Source organism: Gopherus evgoodei, chromosome 1 (genome assembly GCF_007399415.2).
Source record: "Gopherus evgoodei ecotype Sinaloan lineage chromosome 1, rGopEvg1_v1.p, whole genome shotgun sequence".
Taxonomy (NCBI): Eukaryota; Metazoa; Chordata; order Testudines; family Testudinidae; genus Gopherus; species Gopherus evgoodei.
The window spans coordinates 248,537,432-248,557,777 of NC_044322.1; the positions used below are offsets into that span (position 1 = coordinate 248,537,432).

General features: G+C 45.1%; 1 protein-coding gene across 6 annotated transcripts in view; it reads right to left on the minus strand.

Annotated features, from left to right (window-relative positions):
* Nucleotides 1–20,346, minus strand: part of PTPRO (protein tyrosine phosphatase receptor type O) — a 235,512-nt gene that overhangs the window by 67,092 nt on the left and 148,074 nt on the right. For all 6 annotated transcript variants that reach the window (XM_030542295.1, XM_030542286.1, XM_030542268.1 and 3 more), the window contains 4 exons: nucleotides 19,428–19,627; nucleotides 17,477–17,597; nucleotides 10,848–11,041; nucleotides 6,959–7,070 (listed from right to left, as the gene is read on the minus strand). In XM_030542295.1, coding sequence (XP_030398155.1) covers nucleotides 6,959–7,070; nucleotides 10,848–11,041; nucleotides 17,477–17,597; nucleotides 19,428–19,627 — 627 coding nt within the window. The remainder of the gene's footprint in view (nucleotides 1–6,958; nucleotides 7,071–10,847; nucleotides 11,042–17,476; nucleotides 17,598–19,427; nucleotides 19,628–20,346) is intronic.

Here is a 20,346-nt window from a genome sequence, read left to right on the forward strand (position 1 = left end):
TTGGATTGCTAGCCTGATTTTGCATTTCCTCTGGGTGAAGAGGAAAGTGCTTTTGTTCCAGGATTGGGAACGGAGAGGGGGACTCACTCTGCGTAGTTTCACAGAGCTTGTGTCTGTGTATCTCTCCAGGAGCACCTGGAGGGGGGAAGGGAATCAGGATTATTTCCCTTTGTTGTGAGACTCAAGGGATTTGGGTCTTGTGGTCCCCAAGGAAGGTTTTTCAGGGGGACCAGAGTGCCCCAAAACACTCTAATTTTTTGGGTGGTGGCAGCAGTACCAGGTCCAAGCTGGTAACTAAGCTTGGAGGTTTTCATGCTAACCCCCATATTTTGGACGCTAAGGTCCAAATCTGGGAATAAGGTTATGTCATGGTGGCAGCGGCGGGATCTAGACAGAATCCAGAAGCCAGTAGGAATATTATATTTTTCTTTTCTCTGCTAAGGGCTTTTTAGCAGAGAGAAACAGTTTGGTTTTAAAAGGGAACCAGAGAGAATTTTTTTTTTTCTGCTCTCTCTAGCAGTTTGTGGTTTGCATATTAAGCGAGAAGACTGTTAAGGGTCTTTTGTCATGCAATAGCCCTCCCATTAGGTGGCAAGTACCAGCACTTATATGCATGCAAATTAAGTGGTTTTTCTGGTTTCCCTTAATTGAACATTAGCTAGAGAGAGAAAAGGAAAAAAGCACTGTTGCTAGGCAGACTCCAGGAGGGAACAGAGCCTGCAGTGCAGAAGATAAACACCGGAGGGCACCCCAACACAAGAAAACAGGAATCATGACTTCTAAGGCAAAAATGAGGGCCGAAGACCAATTCAAAGAAGCTGAACATAGGCGACAAATGGAGATGAAAGAAAGAGAAGAACAAGCCAAAGAGGCAGCACACAAAAGAAAACTAGAAGAAGAAGAGTTAGCCCACAGAAGACAGATAGAACTCCAGAGGGAAGCCCACCAACAGGCCATGGAATTAGAAAAGGCTAAGCAACAGACTCCAGCCAATCCTAACAACCCATCGCCCATTATTGCTCCACAGCACAGGAAATTTCCCACCTACAAGGCAGGTGATGACACCGAGGCCTTCTTGGAAAATTTTGAAAGAGCCTGTCTTGGGTACAGCATCCCCGAAGACCAGTACATGGTAGAATTAAGGCCACACCTCAGTGGACCTTTAGCAGAGGTGGCAGCTGAAATGCCCAAGCCGCAAATGAATGACTATAAACTTTTTCAAACCAAGGCCAGATACCGGATGGGGATAACCCCAGATCATGCCCGTCGGCGCTTCAGAACCCAAAAGTGGAAACCAGAGGTGTCATTTCCCAAACACGCCTACTACATTGCAAAAAACTATGAGGCCTGGTTAACAGGAAACAACATTCAAACCTTGGAAGACGTGAACCTCCTCATACAAATGGAGCAGTTCTTGGATGGTGTTCCTGAAGACATCACACGGTACATACAAGATAGAAATCCCAAAACTATCGCTGAGGCGGGGGAGATTGGAGCCAAATGGATGGAACTGGCAGAAAGCAAAAAAGCTACTGTCAAGGGGAACGATTACCACAGGGGGCACACAGACCATAAACCCTACAACCGAGGACAGCCAAAGACCCTACATACCACCCAAGTAAAGCCACAGATACCCTACTCTTCAACCTCACCAGTCTCCAGTAACTCACCTCGGCCCAGTGACCCATCAGATGGAAGATGCTTTAAGTGTAATGAACTGGGACATATCAAGGCCAACTGTCCCAAGAACACCATGCGAGTGCAATTCATTACACCACCATCACCCCAAAGATTCCCAGGCCCAGATGCCTCTCAAATACCCTTGGAGCGAAGGGAAAATTTGAGAGTGGGCGGAAAGAAGGTTACTGCGTGGAGAGACACGGGGGCACAAGTGTCAGCTATCCACCAATCCTTCGTTGACCCCAAATTCATCAACCCAAAGGCCAAAGTTACAATTTACCCCTTCATGTCACAAGCTGTAGACTTGCCTACAGCTCAACTGCCTGTCCAGTACAAAGGCTGGTCAGGAATGTGGACTTTTGCAGTCTATGACAATTATCCTATCCCCATGCTACTGGGGGAAGACTTGGCCAACCAGGTGAGGCGGGCCAAGAGAGTGGGAATGGTTACCCGTAGCCAAACCAGGCAAGCTTCCAGACCCATTCCTGTTCCTGAGCCGTCCACAGAGGCCCCGTCTGTGTTACCAGAGACCCAGACAGAGGTAGTGGACCCGGATTCCATGCCTACCACTGAAACAGCCACAGCATCTCCAGTCCCAGGCCCGGAACTGGAACAGCAACCAGCACCAGCAAGTGCAACCACATCTTCAAACTCAACGCCAGAGGGCGCCAGCGAGCCAGAACTGGCAGAAGCACACGACAGCCATACCCAAAAGGCTCAGCCAGAGCCTGAAATACCCTCAGGTGCACCAGCGGAGAGCGGTTCACCAGCAACGGAAACAACCCCATCACCTACATCGCTTCCAGAAGGACCAAGCCCAAGTCCACAGTCTGAGGAAGAACTGGTGACCCCAGCCTCAAGGGAACAGTTCCAGGCTGAGCAGGAAGCAGATGACAGCCTTCAGAAAGCGTGGGCGGCGGCACGGAGCACCCCACCGCCTCTCAGCTCTTCAAATCGATCCCGGTTTGTTATAGACCAAGGACTTTTATACAAGGAAATTCTTTCTGGTGGACACCGGGAAGAATGGCAGCCGCAAAAACAGTTGGTGGTTCCAACTAAGTACCGGGGGAAGCTCTTAAGCTTAGCCCATGATCATCCCAGTGGCCATGCTGGGGTGAACAGAACCAAGGACCGGTTGGGGAAGTCCTTCCACTGGGAGGGGATGGGCAAGGATGTTGCCAAGTATGTCCGGTCTTGTGAGGTATGCCAAAGAGTGGGTAAGCCTCAAGACCAGGTCAAGGCCCCTCTCCAGCCACTCCCCATAATTGAGGTCCCATTTCAGCGAGTAGCTGTGGATATTCTGGGCCCTTTCCCAAAAAAGACGCCCAGAGGAAAGCAGTATGTACTGACTTTAGTGGACTTTGCTACCCGGTGGCCAGAAGCAGTAGCTCTAGGCAACACCAGGGCTAACACTGTGTGCCTGGCCCTAACAGACATCTTTGCCAGGGTAGGTTGGCCCTCTGACATCCTTACAGATTCAGGGTCTAATTTCCTGGCAGGGACCATGGAAAAACTGTGGGAAACTCATGGGGTAAATCACTTGGTTGCCACCCCGTACCACCATCAAACCAATGGCCTGGTGGAAAGGTTCAATGGAACTTTGGGGGCCATGATAAGAAAATTCATCAACGAATTCTCCAATAATTGGGACCTAGTGTTGCAGCAGTTGCTGTTTGCCTACAGGGCTGTACCACATCCCAGTTTAGGGTTTTCACCATTTGAACTTGTGTATGGTCACGAGGTTAAGGGGCCATTACAGTTGGTGAAGCAGCAATGGGAGGGGTTTACGCCTTCTCCAGGAACTAACATTCTGGACTTTGTAAGCAACCTACAAAGCACCCTCCGACACTCTTTAGCCCTTGCTAGAGAGAACCTAAAGGATGCTCAAGAAGAGCAAAAGGCCTGGTATGACAGACATGCCAGAGAACGTTCCTTCAAGGTAGGAGACCAGGTTATGGTCTTGAAGGCGCAACAGGCCCATAAGATGGAAGCATCATGGGAAGGGCCATTCACGGTCCAAGAGCGCCTGGGAGCTGTAAACTACCTCATAGCATTTCCCAATTCCTCACTAAAGCCTAAAGTGTACCATGTTAATTCTCTCAAGCCTTTCTATTCCAGAGACTTACAGGTTTGTCAGTTTACAGTCCAGGGAGATGATGCTGAGTGGCCTGACGGTGTCTACTACGACGGGAAAAAAGACGGTGGCGTGGAAGAGGTGAACCTCTCAACCACCCTGGAACGTCTGCAGCGGCAACAAATCAAGGAGCTGTGCACTAGCTTCGCCCCATTATTCTCAGCCACCCCAGGACGGACTGAACGGGCATACCACTCCATTGATACAGGTAATGCTCACCCAATCAGAACCCCACCCTACCGGGTGTCTCCTCATGCCCAAGCTGCTATAGAACGGGAGGTCCAAAACATGCTACAGATGGGTATAATCCGCCCATCTACCAGTGCATGGGCATCTCCAGTGGTTCTGGTACCCAAACCAGATGGGGAAATACGCTTTTGCGTGGACTACCGTAAGCTAAATGCTGTAACTCGTCCGGACAACTATCCAATGCCACGTACCGATGAGCTATTGGAAAAGTTGGGACGTGCCCAGTTCATCTCTACAATAGACTTAACCAAGGGGTACTGGCAAGTACCGCTAGATGAACCTGCCAAGGAGAGGTCAGCATTCGTCACCCATGCGGGGGTGTATGAATTCAATGTCCTTCCTTTCGGCCTTCGAAATGCACCCGCCACCTTCCAGAGGCTGGTAGACGGTCTACTAGCTGGACTGGGAGAATTTGCAGTTGCCTACCTTGATGATGTGGCCATTTTTTCAGACTCCTGGCCCGAACACCTACTCCACCTGGAAAAGGTCTTTAAGCGCATCAGGCAGGCAGGACTAACTGTTAAGGCCAAAAAGTGTCAAATAGGCCAAAACAGAGTGACTTACCTGGGGCACCAGGTGGGTCGAGGAACCATAAACCCCCTACAGGCCAAGGTGGATGCTATCCAAAAGTGGCCTGTCCCAAGGTCAAAGAAACAGGTCCAATCCTTCTTAGGCTTGGCCGGATACTACAGGCGATTTGTACCACACTACAGCCAAATCGCTGCCCCATTGACCGACCTAACCAAAAAGACCCAGCCAAATGCCGTTAAGTGGACTGATGAGTGTCAAAAAGCCTTTACCCAACTTAAGGCAACACTCATGTCTGACCCTGTACTCAGGGCCCCGGATTTTGACAAGCCATTCCTAGTAACCACAGATGCATCTGAGCGTGGTATAGGAGCAGTGCTCATGCAGGAAGCAACAGATCACAACTTCCATCCTGTCGTGTTTCTCAGCAAGAAACTGTCTGAGAGGGAAAGTCACTGGTCAGTCAGTGAAAAGGAATGCTATGCCATTGTGTACGCCCTGGAAAAGCTACGCCCATATGTTTGGGGACGGCGGTTCAAACTACAAACTGACCATGCTGCACTCAAGTGGCTTCATACTGCCAAGGGGAACAACAAGAAACTTCTTCGTTGGAGTTTAGCTCTCCAAGATTTTGATTTTAAAATTCAACACATCACAGGAGCTTCTAACAAAGTTGCTGATGCACTCTCCCGTGAAAGTTTCCCAGAATCCAGTAGTTAAAAAGTGTTCTTAAAATCTAAAGTCTGTTAGTTATATACTTAGTAGTATATGTAAAGGTGCATGTGTTGTATTAATCTGTTTATTTTCAAGTTCTAGAAGAAATTGCCGCCAGTGAGCTTCCCCACTGTCTGCAATTTGGGGGGCGTGTCATAAACAGATAGCTAAGGGTTAATGTCTCTTTCACCTGAAACACCTGACCAGAGAACCAATCAGGAAACCGGATTTTTTCAACTTTGGGTGGAGGGAAGTTTGTGTAAGAGGTCTTTTGTCTGTCTGCCAGCTTTCCTCTGAGCTTTGGAGAAGTAGTTCTATTTTCTAGTCTTCTGTTTCTAAGTGTAAGGACAAAGAGATCAGATAGTAAGTTTTATGGTTTCTTTTCTTTGGTATTTGCATGAATGTAAGTGCTGGAGTGATTTGATTTGTATTCTTTTTGAATAAGGCTGTTTATTCAATATTCTTTTAAGCAATTGACCCTGTGTTGTATCATCTTAATACAGAGAGAACATTTGTATTTTTTCTTTCTTTTTTATATAAAGTTTTCTTTTAAGACCTGTTGGAGTTTTTCTTTACTTCAGGGAAATTAAGTCTGTACTCACCAGGGAATTGGTGGGAGGAAGAAATCAGGGGAAAGCTGTGTGTTGGATTGCTAGCCTGATTTTGCATTTCCTCTGGGTGAAGAGGAAAGTGCTTTTGTTCCAGGATTGGGAACGGAGAGGGGGACTCACTCTGCGTAGTTTCACAGAGCTTGTGTCTGTGTATCTCTCCAGGAGCACCTGGAGGGGGGAAGGGAATCAGGATTATTTCCCTTTGTTGTGAGACTCAAGGGATTTGGGTCTTGTGGTCCCCAAGGAAGGTTTTTCAGGGGGACCAGAGTGCCCCAAAACACTCTAATTTTTTGGGTGGTGGCAGCAGTACCAGGTCCAAGCTGGTAACTAAGCTTGGAGGTTTTCATGCTAACCCCCATATTTTGGACGCTAAGGTCCAAATCTGGGAATAAGGTTATGTCAAGGCTGAACTAGGGTAACCAGACAGCAAGTGTGAAAAATCGGGACAGCGGGTGGGGGGTAATAGGAGTCTATATAAGAAAAAGACCCAAAAATCAGGACCGTCCCTATAAAATCAGGACCTCTGGTCACCCTAGGCTGAACAAAGCCTTTCAAGGGTGGCGCAAATCTTTCAAGATTGAGCACGCTTATGTCTAAGCCAGGCTTCTAAGCTAATGTCAGTCAAATGCTAAGTCTTCCAAAGCCAGAGCAGGCTCCTGTCAACCCAAAATCCCAGAATAGATGGAATCTTTCAAAGCTGATAACTCCTGACCCTTGCCCTCTCTTAACTCCAGCCAATCAGCAATCACTCATCACAATAGAGCTACACGAATTCAGTAATAAAGTGGGAAAAACTAACGGTGCATGAAGGTATAAGCAGAATCACCGAAACTCATGGGGCAGGTCAGCAATGAAATGACATCTATTATGAATCAAAACAACCTTCACAATTTGCCCTACAAGGCTTTAAAATTAAATTCTAAAAAGCCCCTGCACAAATATTTACAGGTGAACACCACTATAATCTTCCTATATAAGTTTCCTCAGAACTCACATTTCCCCTTGCACTTCTCCATCAACCACTTGCCATGCTGCTGCTTACCTGTTATGTAGCTGATGGTAGAACTGTCACAGCAGCTCAGTTCTGGGTCTCCCCAAGTCACCATGGTAACCCGAAAGTTGTAATACCAAGCAGGCAATAGATTGGCTATTTTCTGTAAAGGGACAGCAAATGGCAAGTCACTGCTCAGTAAAGATTTTGTCAATGCAAAACATGACTGTCACTTGCTATAGAATAGATTTACTGCTGCCACAATGTGTACAATGCTGCTGACTTGAGTGGAACAGAGCCCACTTATATCCGGGGCTAATCTAGCCCATTTTGAACTTTTAGATTTGTAAACTCTTTTCAAAGAGAGAGAAAAAAGTAGGGCTAAATTCTGGCAGATGCTTGGAAAGAAATTTCACTCTTAACCCCTTTTTCTCCTAGAAAGGAATGCAATGATACATTTAAAAAGCTACAATAGCATGGCCCATATCCTGTTGCAAGACAGCTGCCGTTCGTACATTCTATTCCCATGAATCATTTACACCCTGATCTCGTACTCGCCCTAAGGATGTGTGTGGCCTTACTCCAGTGAGTACACCATTAAGCACAAGGAAGCTATTCACTTGAGTAAAGATATTCATATAAGTGTTTGCAGGACCGAGGCTTTAATTTGTGCAATGGGCTATGCACAGAGACCACTTCCTAGCCATGGCAACCATATTGTGTACAAACAAACATGTGGGAGCAGGGATTTGCTCATGTCCCAACGCTCTTATTGCTTTCTAGAGCTGGTCCAAAGTTTTGAGATGGAAGTTTCCTGTTAGAAAATGCTCATTAGGCAAAATCAACATGTTCCCATGGAACATGTTGATTTCAATGAAATTTCACTTTTAAAAAGAATTTCTTGTTTTGATTTGTTTCAAATTTCATAATATAAATATTCTGTTTTTCTGTCAGACTCTAGACAAGGGGGAATTCAACCCAGAACATTTTTAACTACATTTTCGTAAAATCATTTTTTATCTCAGCCAAGTCAATATGTTTTTTTCAGGGTTTGTTAGTGTTGTCCCAGAATGCACGATTCTGCAATATCACAGACGCCGGAATGGTAACGGTTATAGGGAACTTCAGGGACAGTTTTATAATGGTGCATTGTTGGGCATTTCTAGTGAACCCCCAAAAGCCAAAGGCTTAAAAGACTGAAAATAACGTTATGAAGGTAGTTAAACCATAGTGCCATGCAGCCTTGTCAGAGATGGGACTCAACATTTATTATTACATTTTGCAGTTCATCTTTAAAGAAACGTTCACTTTCATTTCAACAGTACAGTGACAGCTAGGGTTGGCAGAATTCAATTTTTATTTTCTTACAATGTTGACAGACAACACTAATGTTTATTTTTAAGCATTTTTTAGAATTTTAACTATTTAAATTTTCACAGTTGTGGGAAATTACATGGGGGGTCAGAGAGTTATTGAATGACAGCAGAGATGGAGATTAAAAAAGTTAAAGCTTTAAAACACACCAATTGTCAACATCTCACATCAAAATACACAAAATAAATATCCTTACATCAAAGCAATACGTTCTTAGGTAGCATTCTTCTTACTTTGCCTATTGGTAAATTTAAATTATCGTTGATGGAAATATTTTTTCATTGTTTTGTGTTTTGTTTGGTGAAATTGACAATTTACCAATAAAAATCTAATCCTTCCATGCAAAGATTTAAATTGAGATAAAGGAGTTCTAACTCCTCTTATCTCTGCAAACACCTCCTATCAATATCAACTAGAATGCAAAACAACAGTGGACAATATTACTTGTCAACCATCTTAACTTTTGAACTTCATATTAAATGTCATTATTTCTAAGATCTCTTGGGTTTTACTCTAATTCTGCTGCATCATGATAATGACAAATTACTCATTTAGTAGTTTATTTTGCCTTCTCATTTCCTAAGAGAGTTTTACATTTTAAATTTAGAGGTGCATGCTCAATTCCAATTAAACCAGTGTTACTACAATGACAACATGAATAGTGTTATGCATGAGTCACAAATGATTATAGTTTTCAATAGGAGCAACAGCTATCTCTATCCTTGTTTTTTTTCAATCTCAACTTCCTAAGCAATTCTCCTTTTCAGCTGAAATTGTCTATTGTTTTTCTCAGTCCAAAGGTAAAGTTTTAACAAAATTTATCCATCCGCACTTGACAGCTAGAAAAGTGTGTAGGGAGGAGAGGATGGAATGAAGTGTACATTTCTGCTGAAAGTCCTCAATCTTGCGAAGTTTTATGCATATTGTCATAAATGGATAGTTAAGAGTTAATAGAACAGAAGTACTTCATGTCTCTTTTGCCTGTAAAGGGTTAACAAGTTCAGTGAGCCTGGCTGTCACCTGACCAGAGGACCAATCAGGGGACAGGATACTTTCAAATCTTGAGGGAGGGAAGTCTTTGTGTGTGCTGTTAGTTTTTGGTTGTTGTTCACTCTAGGGGCTCAGAGGGACCAGACGTGCAACCAGGTTTCTCTCCAATCTCTCTGATACAGGCTCTTATGTGCTCAGAATTGTAAGTACTAGGTAGATAAGGCGAGTTAGGCTTATGTTTGTTTTCTTTATTTGCAAATGTGTATTTGGCTGGAAGGAGTTCAAATTTGTATTTTGCTTAAAGGATTTTAATTTGTACTTGTATACTTAGGCTGGGAGGGTATTCCCAGTGTCTATAGCTGAAAGACCCTGTGACATATTCCATCTTAAATTTACAAAGATAATTTTTACTGTTTTTTTTCCTTTCTGTAATTAAAAGCTTTTCTTAAGAACCTGATTGCTTTTTATTCTGGTGAGACCCCAGGGCACTGGGTCTGGATTCACCAGGGAATTGGTGGGGAGAAAGGAGGGAAGGGGGAGAGAAAGGGTAATTTTCTCTCTGTGTTAAGATTACTTTCTCTCTCAGGGAGAGTCTGGAAGGGGGAGAGAGGAGGAGGGGGGAAGGTGAATTTTCCTCTCTGTTTTAAGATTCAAGGAATTTGAATCACAGTAATCTTCCAGGGGAAGCCTGGGAGAGGCAACGGTGAGGGAAAGGGTTTACTTTCCTTGTGTTAAGATCCAGAGGGACTGGGTCTTGAGGGTCCCCAGGCAAGGTTTTGGGGGGACCAGAGTGTACCAGGCACTGGAATTCCTGGTTGGTGGCAGCGCTACAAGTACTAAGCTGGTAATTGAGCTTAGAGGAATTCATGCTAGTACCCCATCTTTTGGACGCTAAGGTTCAGAGTGGGGGATTATACCATGACATATATGCTTAAGCACATTTGCAGGTTCAGGGCCTTTAAGTCTCTTTTGGCATGCACATAACTCAAAAACTAAATATTCCAGATGATTCACTGACATTATCAATGCTAGCTATGTAGATGGGGCTTTATGCTATTTCCTCATGGAGATGCTACAGTTGCAAAAGTTTTTGACCACACAACTGTGGAAGTGCACAGTGGGAGGCGGCAGGGGTTAATTCAGTGGGGTCAAGTGCTCTCACCTTGAACGCAGCCCTAGCAAATGAACTTTGCACAGGGAAGTCCTGCAAGGACTGAGGCTGGGAAGGAATCTGCCCTGAAGTCTTGGAACACCAAACACTCATGGGCTACAGTGCCATATATAGCCACTGAACCCACCCACACTCCAATGGAAGGAAGATCCATTTGCTATCCCCCTACTAGATATACAATAAATAATTTGCACATTCATTAACTTTACCATGATTTTCTGGCATTCCCTGGGGAAAATCTCTCTCTAATATCATGATAAATCTCTCTATCGCATGTGGAAAACGTCCAGGGTTTAATGGAATCTGGTGTGTCTGCTGGTCAGTGGGCAACATCTGAAAGAAACATTACCAGGAGCAAGCACCATACATGCAGGTGTGGGTGATAATCTGTAATGGTTACTTTACCACTGATGCAGTTAAGGAGACAGTAGCTGCAATTTCGTAGTAGGTCATCCACTCAGAGGTCATCGTTGATGAGTTGAAGTAAAACATTTCTACAACATATTTCCTGAACACTCCAAGGTAAGGCCTGTTCCAACTGAGAATCACAGCTGTAGGTCCCAAAGGGTAAAGCATCAAATCCTTTATTCCAGTGGGTACTATAAAACAAGAAACTGGGGTTATTCACATTGTCATTAGCAACTATACACATTTTCACAACTAGTTTTCTCTCCCCTTTAACCAGCTATTCATATTTTTGGTCCATTTTGGCAATAATTACTCCCATGCATATGCCTAACAGCTTGCGTGGGACTCCATACAGAAGTAAAAAGTTGTAGCATTGGTCCTTCGACTCTTATAGGCCTAAAACTTTCAAAAATGACTACAGATTTTGGGTTCTTCCATTTTGGGGTGCTCAACTTGAGATGCCTTGAAGAGGTCTGATTTTCAAAGGAAGATGCTCAGACCCTTTTTTGAAAATCAGGATCCTTTAAGGTATCTCAATGTAAGTAGTCAAAAACAGAGGCATTAAAAATCATGATACTTGTGAAAGCGTAGACAATAATAAAGAATACTTTCATGTCTATTCAACCATTCATGGAAAATACCTAAAAGTGCTTTTCAAGCATTAGTTAAGACACAGAATGCAAGTGTTATTATCCCTGTTTTATAGATGGTGAAATTGAAATAGAGAGTGATCTGAACAACTGTGTCACACAGCCAGACTCTGCAACCTTTATTCATGCTGGAAAGCACTTACTCAGATATGTACTTCAATGGGACTACCTGCTTAAGTAGATATCACTCAGCATAAATAAAGGTTGCAGAGTTTAATCCACTCTGTGTAGGTGCCAGAGCAAAGAATAAAATCCAGAATGCCCAAATATGTAACAGCACACAAAATCATCCATTCCCTCATAAATCTATCCTTTAACTACCTTCTCAGAATATTAGAATCTTTCTAATGAAACTATGACACTGAGGATGAAGAGGAGAACTACTTTTTGTAAGTGTTATTTTTCTTAATTTTGCTTCAGCCTTAACCACTACCAATAATTTCACCAAACCAAACCTTTCAAATAGGAATTTGAATGATGAATTTGCCCTTGTTTGAATGTGTCACACATTGTTGTTTGATTCCATGACAGCCCGATTTTGTTATGAAATCCAGATTAGAAAATATACCTAGAAATGGCCTTTGGGCAAGAACTTTACATGTGTGGGAGCTATGCATGGGTGTAGTTAACTTTGTCATTTTATCTTTATTCCTTCCATCAAGGACAGTGCATAGTAGTTTGGAGAAGAAACAAGCAGCCCTAATTTCTAGTCAACAGCTCTCTTACAAGGCATATGATAAGCCAGTGACAGAACCAGGAAAAAACCCAGATCTCCTGAATCTCAGTCCAGTGTCTTAGCCACGGTGGTACATTGAAGGGCATTTTCTCAGAAAACCTGATTGCTTAAAGTTAGGTTCCTAAACCCATGTACAAATTAATGGCTTAATTTCCAAGGTGCTGAGCTACTCTCAGCTCCCACTGAAGATACCAACTCTCACGGATGCGCCACACCTCTAAAAGTTACAGTATTTATTTAGGTGCCTAAGTATAAATATAGGGCACTAACTCCAACCCCCTCATTTCTAAATCTTAGACATAACTCCTTCTATGTTGGAGTGAAAGCCTAACCCTATAATAGGCTGTCACTCTTTTCACTAAAGACACCTTCAGGTACCTCCTGCACTTCTTCCCATCCTCCGTAATGCAGTTAAACAACACATGAAAAATAATCTATTTTAACCACCAACATGGCAAGCATACCCAGCAAAATATGTTACACTTCTGAACAGGCTCTGAATATGTCTGCACTGAGGCTGAAGGTGTAACTTCAAGCTGGTGTAGATGTACCTGTGCTAGCTTGAATCAAGCTAGCATGCTAAAAATAGTGCAACCCCGGTGCACAGGTGGTGGGATGGGCTAACTGTCCTAAGTACAATCTCATCTGGAGTGACTAATCTGTCCTGTCGCCTGTGCAGTTGCAGCCACACCGCAATTTTCAGCATGCTAGCTTGACAAGAACTAGGGTATGTCTACACTACGGGATTATTCCAATTTTACATAAACCGGTTTTGTAAAACAGATTGTATAAAGTCGAGTGCACGCGGCCACACTAGGCACATTAATTTGGCGGTGTGCGTCCATGGTCCGAGGCTAGAGTCAATTTCTGGAGCGTTGCACTATGGGTAGCTATCCCGTAGCTATCCTATAGTTCCTGCAGTCTCCCCCGCCCCTTGGAATTCTGGGTTGAGATCCCAGTGCCTGATGGGGCAAAAGTCATTGTCGCGGGTGGTTCTGGGTACAGCCTCACCCCTCCCTCCGTGAAAGCAGCAGACAACCATTTCGCGCCTTTTTTCCTGGGTGAACTGTGCAGACGCCATAGCATGGCAAGCATGGACCCTGCTCAGATCAATACCGTAATCGTGGACATTGTAAACACCTCGCGTATTCTCGTGCAGGCTGTGCTGAACCGGGACTTGCAAAGACAGGCGAGGACGAGGCGGTGGCTACGGCAGCGCGGCGACGAGAGTGATGAGGACATGGACACAGAATTCTCTCAAACCGCGGGCCCCTGCGCTTTGGAGATCCTACTGGTAATGGGGCAGGTTCTAGCCATTGAACGTCAATTTTGGGCCCGGGAAACAAGCACAGACTGGTGGGACCGCATAGTTTTGCGGGTGTGGGACAATTCACAGTGGCTGCAAAATTTTCGCATGCGTAAGGGCACTTTCATGGAACTTTGTGACTTGCTTTCCCCTGCCCTGAAATGCCAGAATACCAAGATGAGAGCAGCCCTCACAGTGGAGAAGCGAGTGGCAATAGCCCTCTGGAAGCTTGCAACGCCAGACAGCTACCAGTCAGTCGGGAATCAATTTGGAGTGGGAAAATCTACTGTGGGGACTGCTGTGATGCAAGGAGCCAAAGCAATCATTAAGCTGCTGCTACAAAAGGTTGTGACTCTGGGAAACGTGCAGGTCATAGTGGATGGCTTTGCTGCAATGGGATTCCCTAACTGTGGGGGGGGCGATAGATGGAGCCCATGTCCCTAACTTGGCACCGGAGCACCAGGGCACCCAGTACATAAACCGCAAGGGGTACTTTTCAATGGTGCTGCAAGCACTGGTGGATCACAAGGGACGTTTCACCAACATCCACGTGCGATGGCCAGGAAGGGTTCATGACGCTCGTGTCTTCAGGAACACTACTCTGTTTAAACGGCTGCAGCAAGGGAATTTCTTCCCAGACCAGAAAATAACAGCTGGGGATGTTGAAATGCCTATAGTTATCCTGGGTGACCCAGCCTACCCCTTGATGCCATGGCTCATGAAGCCATACACAGGCAGCCTGGACAGTGGTCAGGAGCTGTTCAACAACAGGCTGAGCAAATGCAGATTCATGGTAGAATGTGCATTTGGCCGTTTAAAAGCGCGCTGGTGCACATTACTGACTCGCTCAGACCTCAGCCAAACCAATGTCCCATTTGTTATTGCTGCTTGCTGTGTGCTCCACAAGCTCTGTGAGAGTAAGAGGGAGACCTTTATGGCGGGGTGGGAGGCTGAGGCAAATCAGCTGGCCGCTGATTATGTGCAGCCAGTCACCAGGGCGATTAGAAGAGTACACCAGGAAGCGGTGTGTATCAGAGAAGCTTTGAAAACGAGTTTCATCAAGGGCCAGGGTACTGTGTAACTGTTGTGTTTGTTTCTCCTTGATGAACCCCGCCCTCCTTGATTGACTCATTCCCTGTAAACAACCCACCCCCCCCCTTCGATTACAGCTTGCTTAAGGAAATAAAGTCATTATTGTTTAAAAATCATGTATTCTTTATTAAAAAGTCTTTATAAAAAGAGGGAGAGAACTGACAAGGTATCCTGGGTGTGGTTTGGGAGGAGGATAGGAGGGAAGAAAAGGCCACTAAAAACATTTCAATGTAATGACAGCCTTTTGGTTGGGCTATCCACAGGGGTGGAGTGGGTGGGTGCATGAAGCCTTCCCCCCACGCTTTCTTACACGTCTGGGTGAGGAAGACATGGAACATGGTGAGTGGTGAGGGTGGTTACACAGGGGCTGTAGCGGCACTCTGTGACCCCGCTGCTCTTCCTGAAGCTCTGCCAGTCATCGGAGGATATCAGTTTGATCACGCAGCAGCCCCAGCATTGCATCCCACCACCGCTGATCTTCCTGCCTACACCTCTGATCTTCCTGTCACCACTTCTCATCTCGAGCGTCTCTCCTCTCCTCACGTTGGTCCCTCCTGTCCTCATGTTCATTGGCATCTTTCCTGTAATTTGATACCACGTCCTTCCACTCATTCAGATGAGCTCTTTTATTGCGGTTACTTCCATGATTTCCGAGAACATTTCGTCTCGCATCTTCTTTTTCCTCTGCCTTCTCTGAGATAGCGTTCGGGATGGAGTAGGGAAGCTTGAAAAATTTGCAGCTGCATGAGGGAGGGGAAAAAAGGGAGAGAAGTATTTAAAAAGATACATTTTACAGAACAATGGTTATACTCTTTCACAGTGAACAACATTATTCACCTTACATAGCACATGTGATTTCACTACAAGGTCACATTTTGCATCTTAATATTGAGTGCCTGCGGCTCTGGTGTTACAGATCTCACAGACGCAGGCCCGGGCATCAGAATTCAGCTTGCATGCGGCCATGGTAAGCCACTGTCTTTCAGCTTCTGCAGCCTTCATATACACAGTGCCCTCCTTTCCCAAATACCAAGCAAATCCCATTCAGTGATGCTTCTTTCCTGTTAACATGCAGCAGCAGAAACCACCCCTCCCTCCAATTTTGTGGGATGATCACTTTACCCCTCCCCCCACTGCATGGCTGGTACCATGGAAGATCACTGCTAATCACCCCCCTTCCCCGCCCTCCCCCCCACCGCGTGGCTGGTAGCAGGGAAGATCCCTGATAGCCAAACATGAAAAAGCTCAGCGCTATTCCCCTCCTCCCCTCCCCCCGCTTGGCTACATGCAAGGAAGGATTTCTTTTAAGCAACAGGCAAACAGCCCAGTAGGAATGGCCATCTCTGTCCCTTTAATTAAATTCCTGAATTTCAACCAGGTTACCATGAATGATATCACTCTCCTGAGGATAACACAGTGAGATAAAGAACAGATGTTGCTTGACTGCCAGCAATCACCGGGACCATATGCAGCTAGGCTTTGTCATGCAATGATACTCAATTACTTGCTACATGCATGGCGTGGTCAAGTGTCCTACCATGGTGGACAGAATAAGGCTGCCTTGCCCAGAAACCTTTTGCAAAGGCTTTTGGAGTACCTCCAGGAGAGCTTCATGGAGATGTCCTTGGAGCATTTCCACTCCATCCCCAGACATGTTAACAAACTTTTCCAATACTGTACTGGCCATGAATGCATCCCAAGTCCTCAGGGCAAATCAGTCATTACAAAATGCTTGCTTTTAAACCATGTTTTATATTTACAAAAGGTACACTCACCAGAGGTCACTTCCATGGCTTCACTGTCTGGGCTAGTGGTTTGGGAGGGCTGGGAGGTTAATTCCGTCTGGGTGAGAAAAAGCTCCTGGCTGTTGGGGCTAATGGAGTGCTGTGTGCTCTCTGCAAGCTCATCCTCCTCTTCTTCCTCCTCATCTTCCCCGTTCACAGAATCCTCAGCCATGGCTGAGATTACCACCCCCACCTCGGAATCCAGGGACAGGGGTTGGGTAGTGGTGGCGGTCCCCCCTAGAATTGCATGCAGCTCAGCGTAGAAGCAGCATGTTTTTGGTTCTGCCCCGGACCTTCCATTTGCTTCTTTGGTTTTCTGGTAGGCTTGTCTGAGCTCCTTAACTTTCACTCTGCACTGCACTGAGTCCCTGGCGTGGCCTTTCTCCATCACAGCCTTGGAAATTTTTTCAAATGTTTTTTCATTTCATCTTTTGGAACGGAGTTCTGTTAGCACAGAATCCTCTCCCCATATAGCGATCAGATCCAGTACCTCCTGTGCTGTCCATGCTGGAGCTCTTTTTTGATTCTCAGGAGACTGCATTGTTACCTGTGCTGGTGAGCTCTGCATGGTCACCTGTGCTGGTGAGCTCTCCACGCTGGCTAAACAGGAAATGAAATTCAAAAGTTCGCGGGGCTTTTCCTGTCTACCTGGCCAGTGCATCCGAGTTCAGATTGCTGTCCAGAGCGGTCCCAGTGCTGCACTGTGGGATACCACCCGGAGGCCAATACCGTCGATTTGCGGCCACACTAACCCTAATCTGATATGGCAGTACTGATTTTAGCGCTACTCCTCTCGTTGGGGAGGAGTACAGAAACCGATTTAAAGAGCCCTTTATATCGATATAAAGGGCCTCGTTGTGTGGATAGGTACAGCGTTAAATGGGTTTAAAGCTGCTAAAATCGGTTTAAACGCGTAGTGTAGACCAGGCCCTAGTGTGGGTATGTCTACCTGAACTAGAAATTACACCTCCTGCTCCAGTGAAGGAACACCCTAAGAGATCTAAAAGGTAAGCTGTTCAAAACAAAAAATCAGTTTGAATAGTAGACGCATAGGTTACCAATGGCAAATGTAACAGGATCAGAAGGAGGTCCAACCAATGGGCCTTTACGTAAATAAATCACAACCTGGTACTGGGCACCGGGAACAAGATTTTCAATGATGCTGTTGCTTGAATTCACCTATCAGAAGGGGAACAAATAAGATACAAAGTATTCATTTGGTGAGTAAGAAAGAAAAAAGGAGGGCTGAAATAGTACTCACCTAGCTGCATTTCAACGGCAAAAGGACATAATACTGAACCTACTGAAGTCAATGGCAAAATGTTGATTCATTTCAGTGAGAACAGGATAGTCAAATGCTGAGATGGGAACTGTGACTGCTCAGCCCATTGAGCTCACTCACGATTTGACCCAGAGAACGTAACACCCTTTTTTACTGCAGTACAAGGTCAGTCATGACAACCAGGAGACATTTACAGTGAGTATATTGTATGGTAATGAGACTAGAGCACCAGATTCCTCTCAGGTGTAACTCTGTGTTTACATACTGTGGTTTCAATAAACATCTGAAATTACTTTGTGCCCATCTAATTCATCTGCAGCCATGTGAGCTAAAGGCAATATTATAATAGTATTCTAACCTCATGAGAGTCAGGGTGTCAGCTGATTGCATGGATCAGAAAGGAATTGCCCTCCCCCAGCCCTCAAGTACAGTACTGTACAAATTAGCTGGGGGGCTTATGGATTCCCCCTCCTCCCCCATTTTGAAGCATCTGGTACTGAAGCATCAGCATAAAAGCCTCAGCTCAGAAACATAAGATACTGGCCAGTGCCAGAGGCAGGATGCTGTCTAGATGGTGGATTCAGTCTGATCCAGTATGACAAATCTTATATTCTTAAGAATCAGTAAGTGTACAGAGCAGCCTTGGGAAAAGTATCTTTTACTGCATCTTTTCAGTGAATAGGGGAAAGATGTTTTTTCAGCAGCAATCTTAGCACAATTTCTAACAATTTGTATTGCCAGCATGAAATTGTTCAAGCAGCTGTCAGCGTGAACAATGTTTTATTACAGTGCAGATGGTAGTGCAACTGTTAATCTAGAGAGCTCCTTTAGGAAGGTAGGATATCTTTTATTTACAGACAACGGGAGAAGGAATGCATGAACTCTGTACCAGGTCTTACTTCTTTCTGCTTGCCAGAGAGAATTCAAACATGTGGCCTTCGATAATAGAGGCAGGAGAACCTGGCTGAGTTCTGGTTAGAGGTGGGCAAATGTTCAATGAAAATAATTTTAAAAGCAAAATAAATATATTCCAAGCAAATTCTCAGTTTTTATTCAAATAAATGGTTATGAATCCATTTCTGCAGTGCTCATGAAGCTGTAATTCAGGCCCACATTCTAACCACAAAGTTAAATTAACCCAAACCAGAACTTCTTCCTCTATTCTACCTCAAAGTTTTTTGTCATCGTGTCATAAACAACTTCTGGTGAACCTGAACCCACAGAAGTCTGAATTCATACTGGCTGGGATGCAGCTAGAACACGGGCAGTTTGGATTATTTGTACTTGCACCCTTTACTCAGACCTGAGGTTTCAATTCAGGCTTTTGTAGTGACAGATCTCATCATCCTCAACTTTGGGAACATTTAGAGCTAGATATTATTCTACATGAAAACTTTAGCCCCAGTTTAAGAAAAAATGTATGCATGTGCTTAAAGTTAAATATACACTATAATGCTTTCATGAATAGGAATGGACTTCAGCACATGCTTAAAGTGTTTTAATGAATCAGGGCTTTATGGATGGTGTCTTATCTCTGCTTAGACTTGTGTCACTGCAGTGTTTTGGACTGTCGTCACAATAATGTTCATAAGTGTATAACATCACTTGCAGACTGATGGATAAACATTGCTTCTTACACAGCTCAGCGAGCACTATTATGAGGAGGTTTACTGAATGTATTTATTTTTCTTACTGTATTTGAGGAGTCTATATTTTCTGCCCCTTACCTCAGTGCAATAATGCTTTTCAAGTCTTTGACTCTCCTTTTGCTTCTGGCATGTCAGTGACACAACAGACACTATCGTGTTGTTGCTGCTGCTGTCTTGCGAAGACGTCCAGGACATTAAGGCAGTGGTAGAACTTAACACAGTCACACTCACATGCTGGGGCTTTTCTGTCAGTTCTTCAATCCATTCCCCCGTCGGACCTGAAACATTCCCGGAGAAGAACACATAAGCAGGGGTGGCTCTAGACATTTTGCTGACCCAAGCATGGAGGTCCACCGAAGCCACAGAACCAGCGGACCCTCTGCAGGCAAGCCACCAAAGGCACTCTGCCTGCCGCCCTCGCGGTGACCGGCAGAGCACCCCCCACGGCTTGCAGCCCCAAGCACGCGCTTGGAGTGCTGGTGCCTGGAGCCGCCTCTGCACATAAGGCAGGCCAATTCCCTGGCTTTACCCTGTGCATTTAAAGTGCCTGCATTTATGTCTTTTAAAACATTCTGCTGTTAGAAGTTAATTTCATGGTAGCGAAAGGTGCTGAATTGACAGCCCTTTACACCGACAGACCCGGGACAGAACTGACAACAGCAGCAAGAGCTCCCCACACCGTCCCACCAGTACAATTCACTGCTATACTACAATGTTATTTGGTCTCCATGCCCAATCAGCTCTTGGTCTCTGCTGCTGAGATGGCCCATTAGTGCCAATAGCAACAGGGAATTTTGTGATACAGACCCCAGGACACAACAAACATCACTGAAACCACCAATTCATTTCAGTATTTGTAGATCAGCACAGAAAGGAGAAGGGTCATCAGGATGTCTATGTGGTCACCGAGTACATGTAGAGGTTTCAGCTCTTCTTCTAAGCCCAGGAACACGAACAGTAGCTGTGCAGAAACTGCAGCGCTCCCCCATGCCCTACC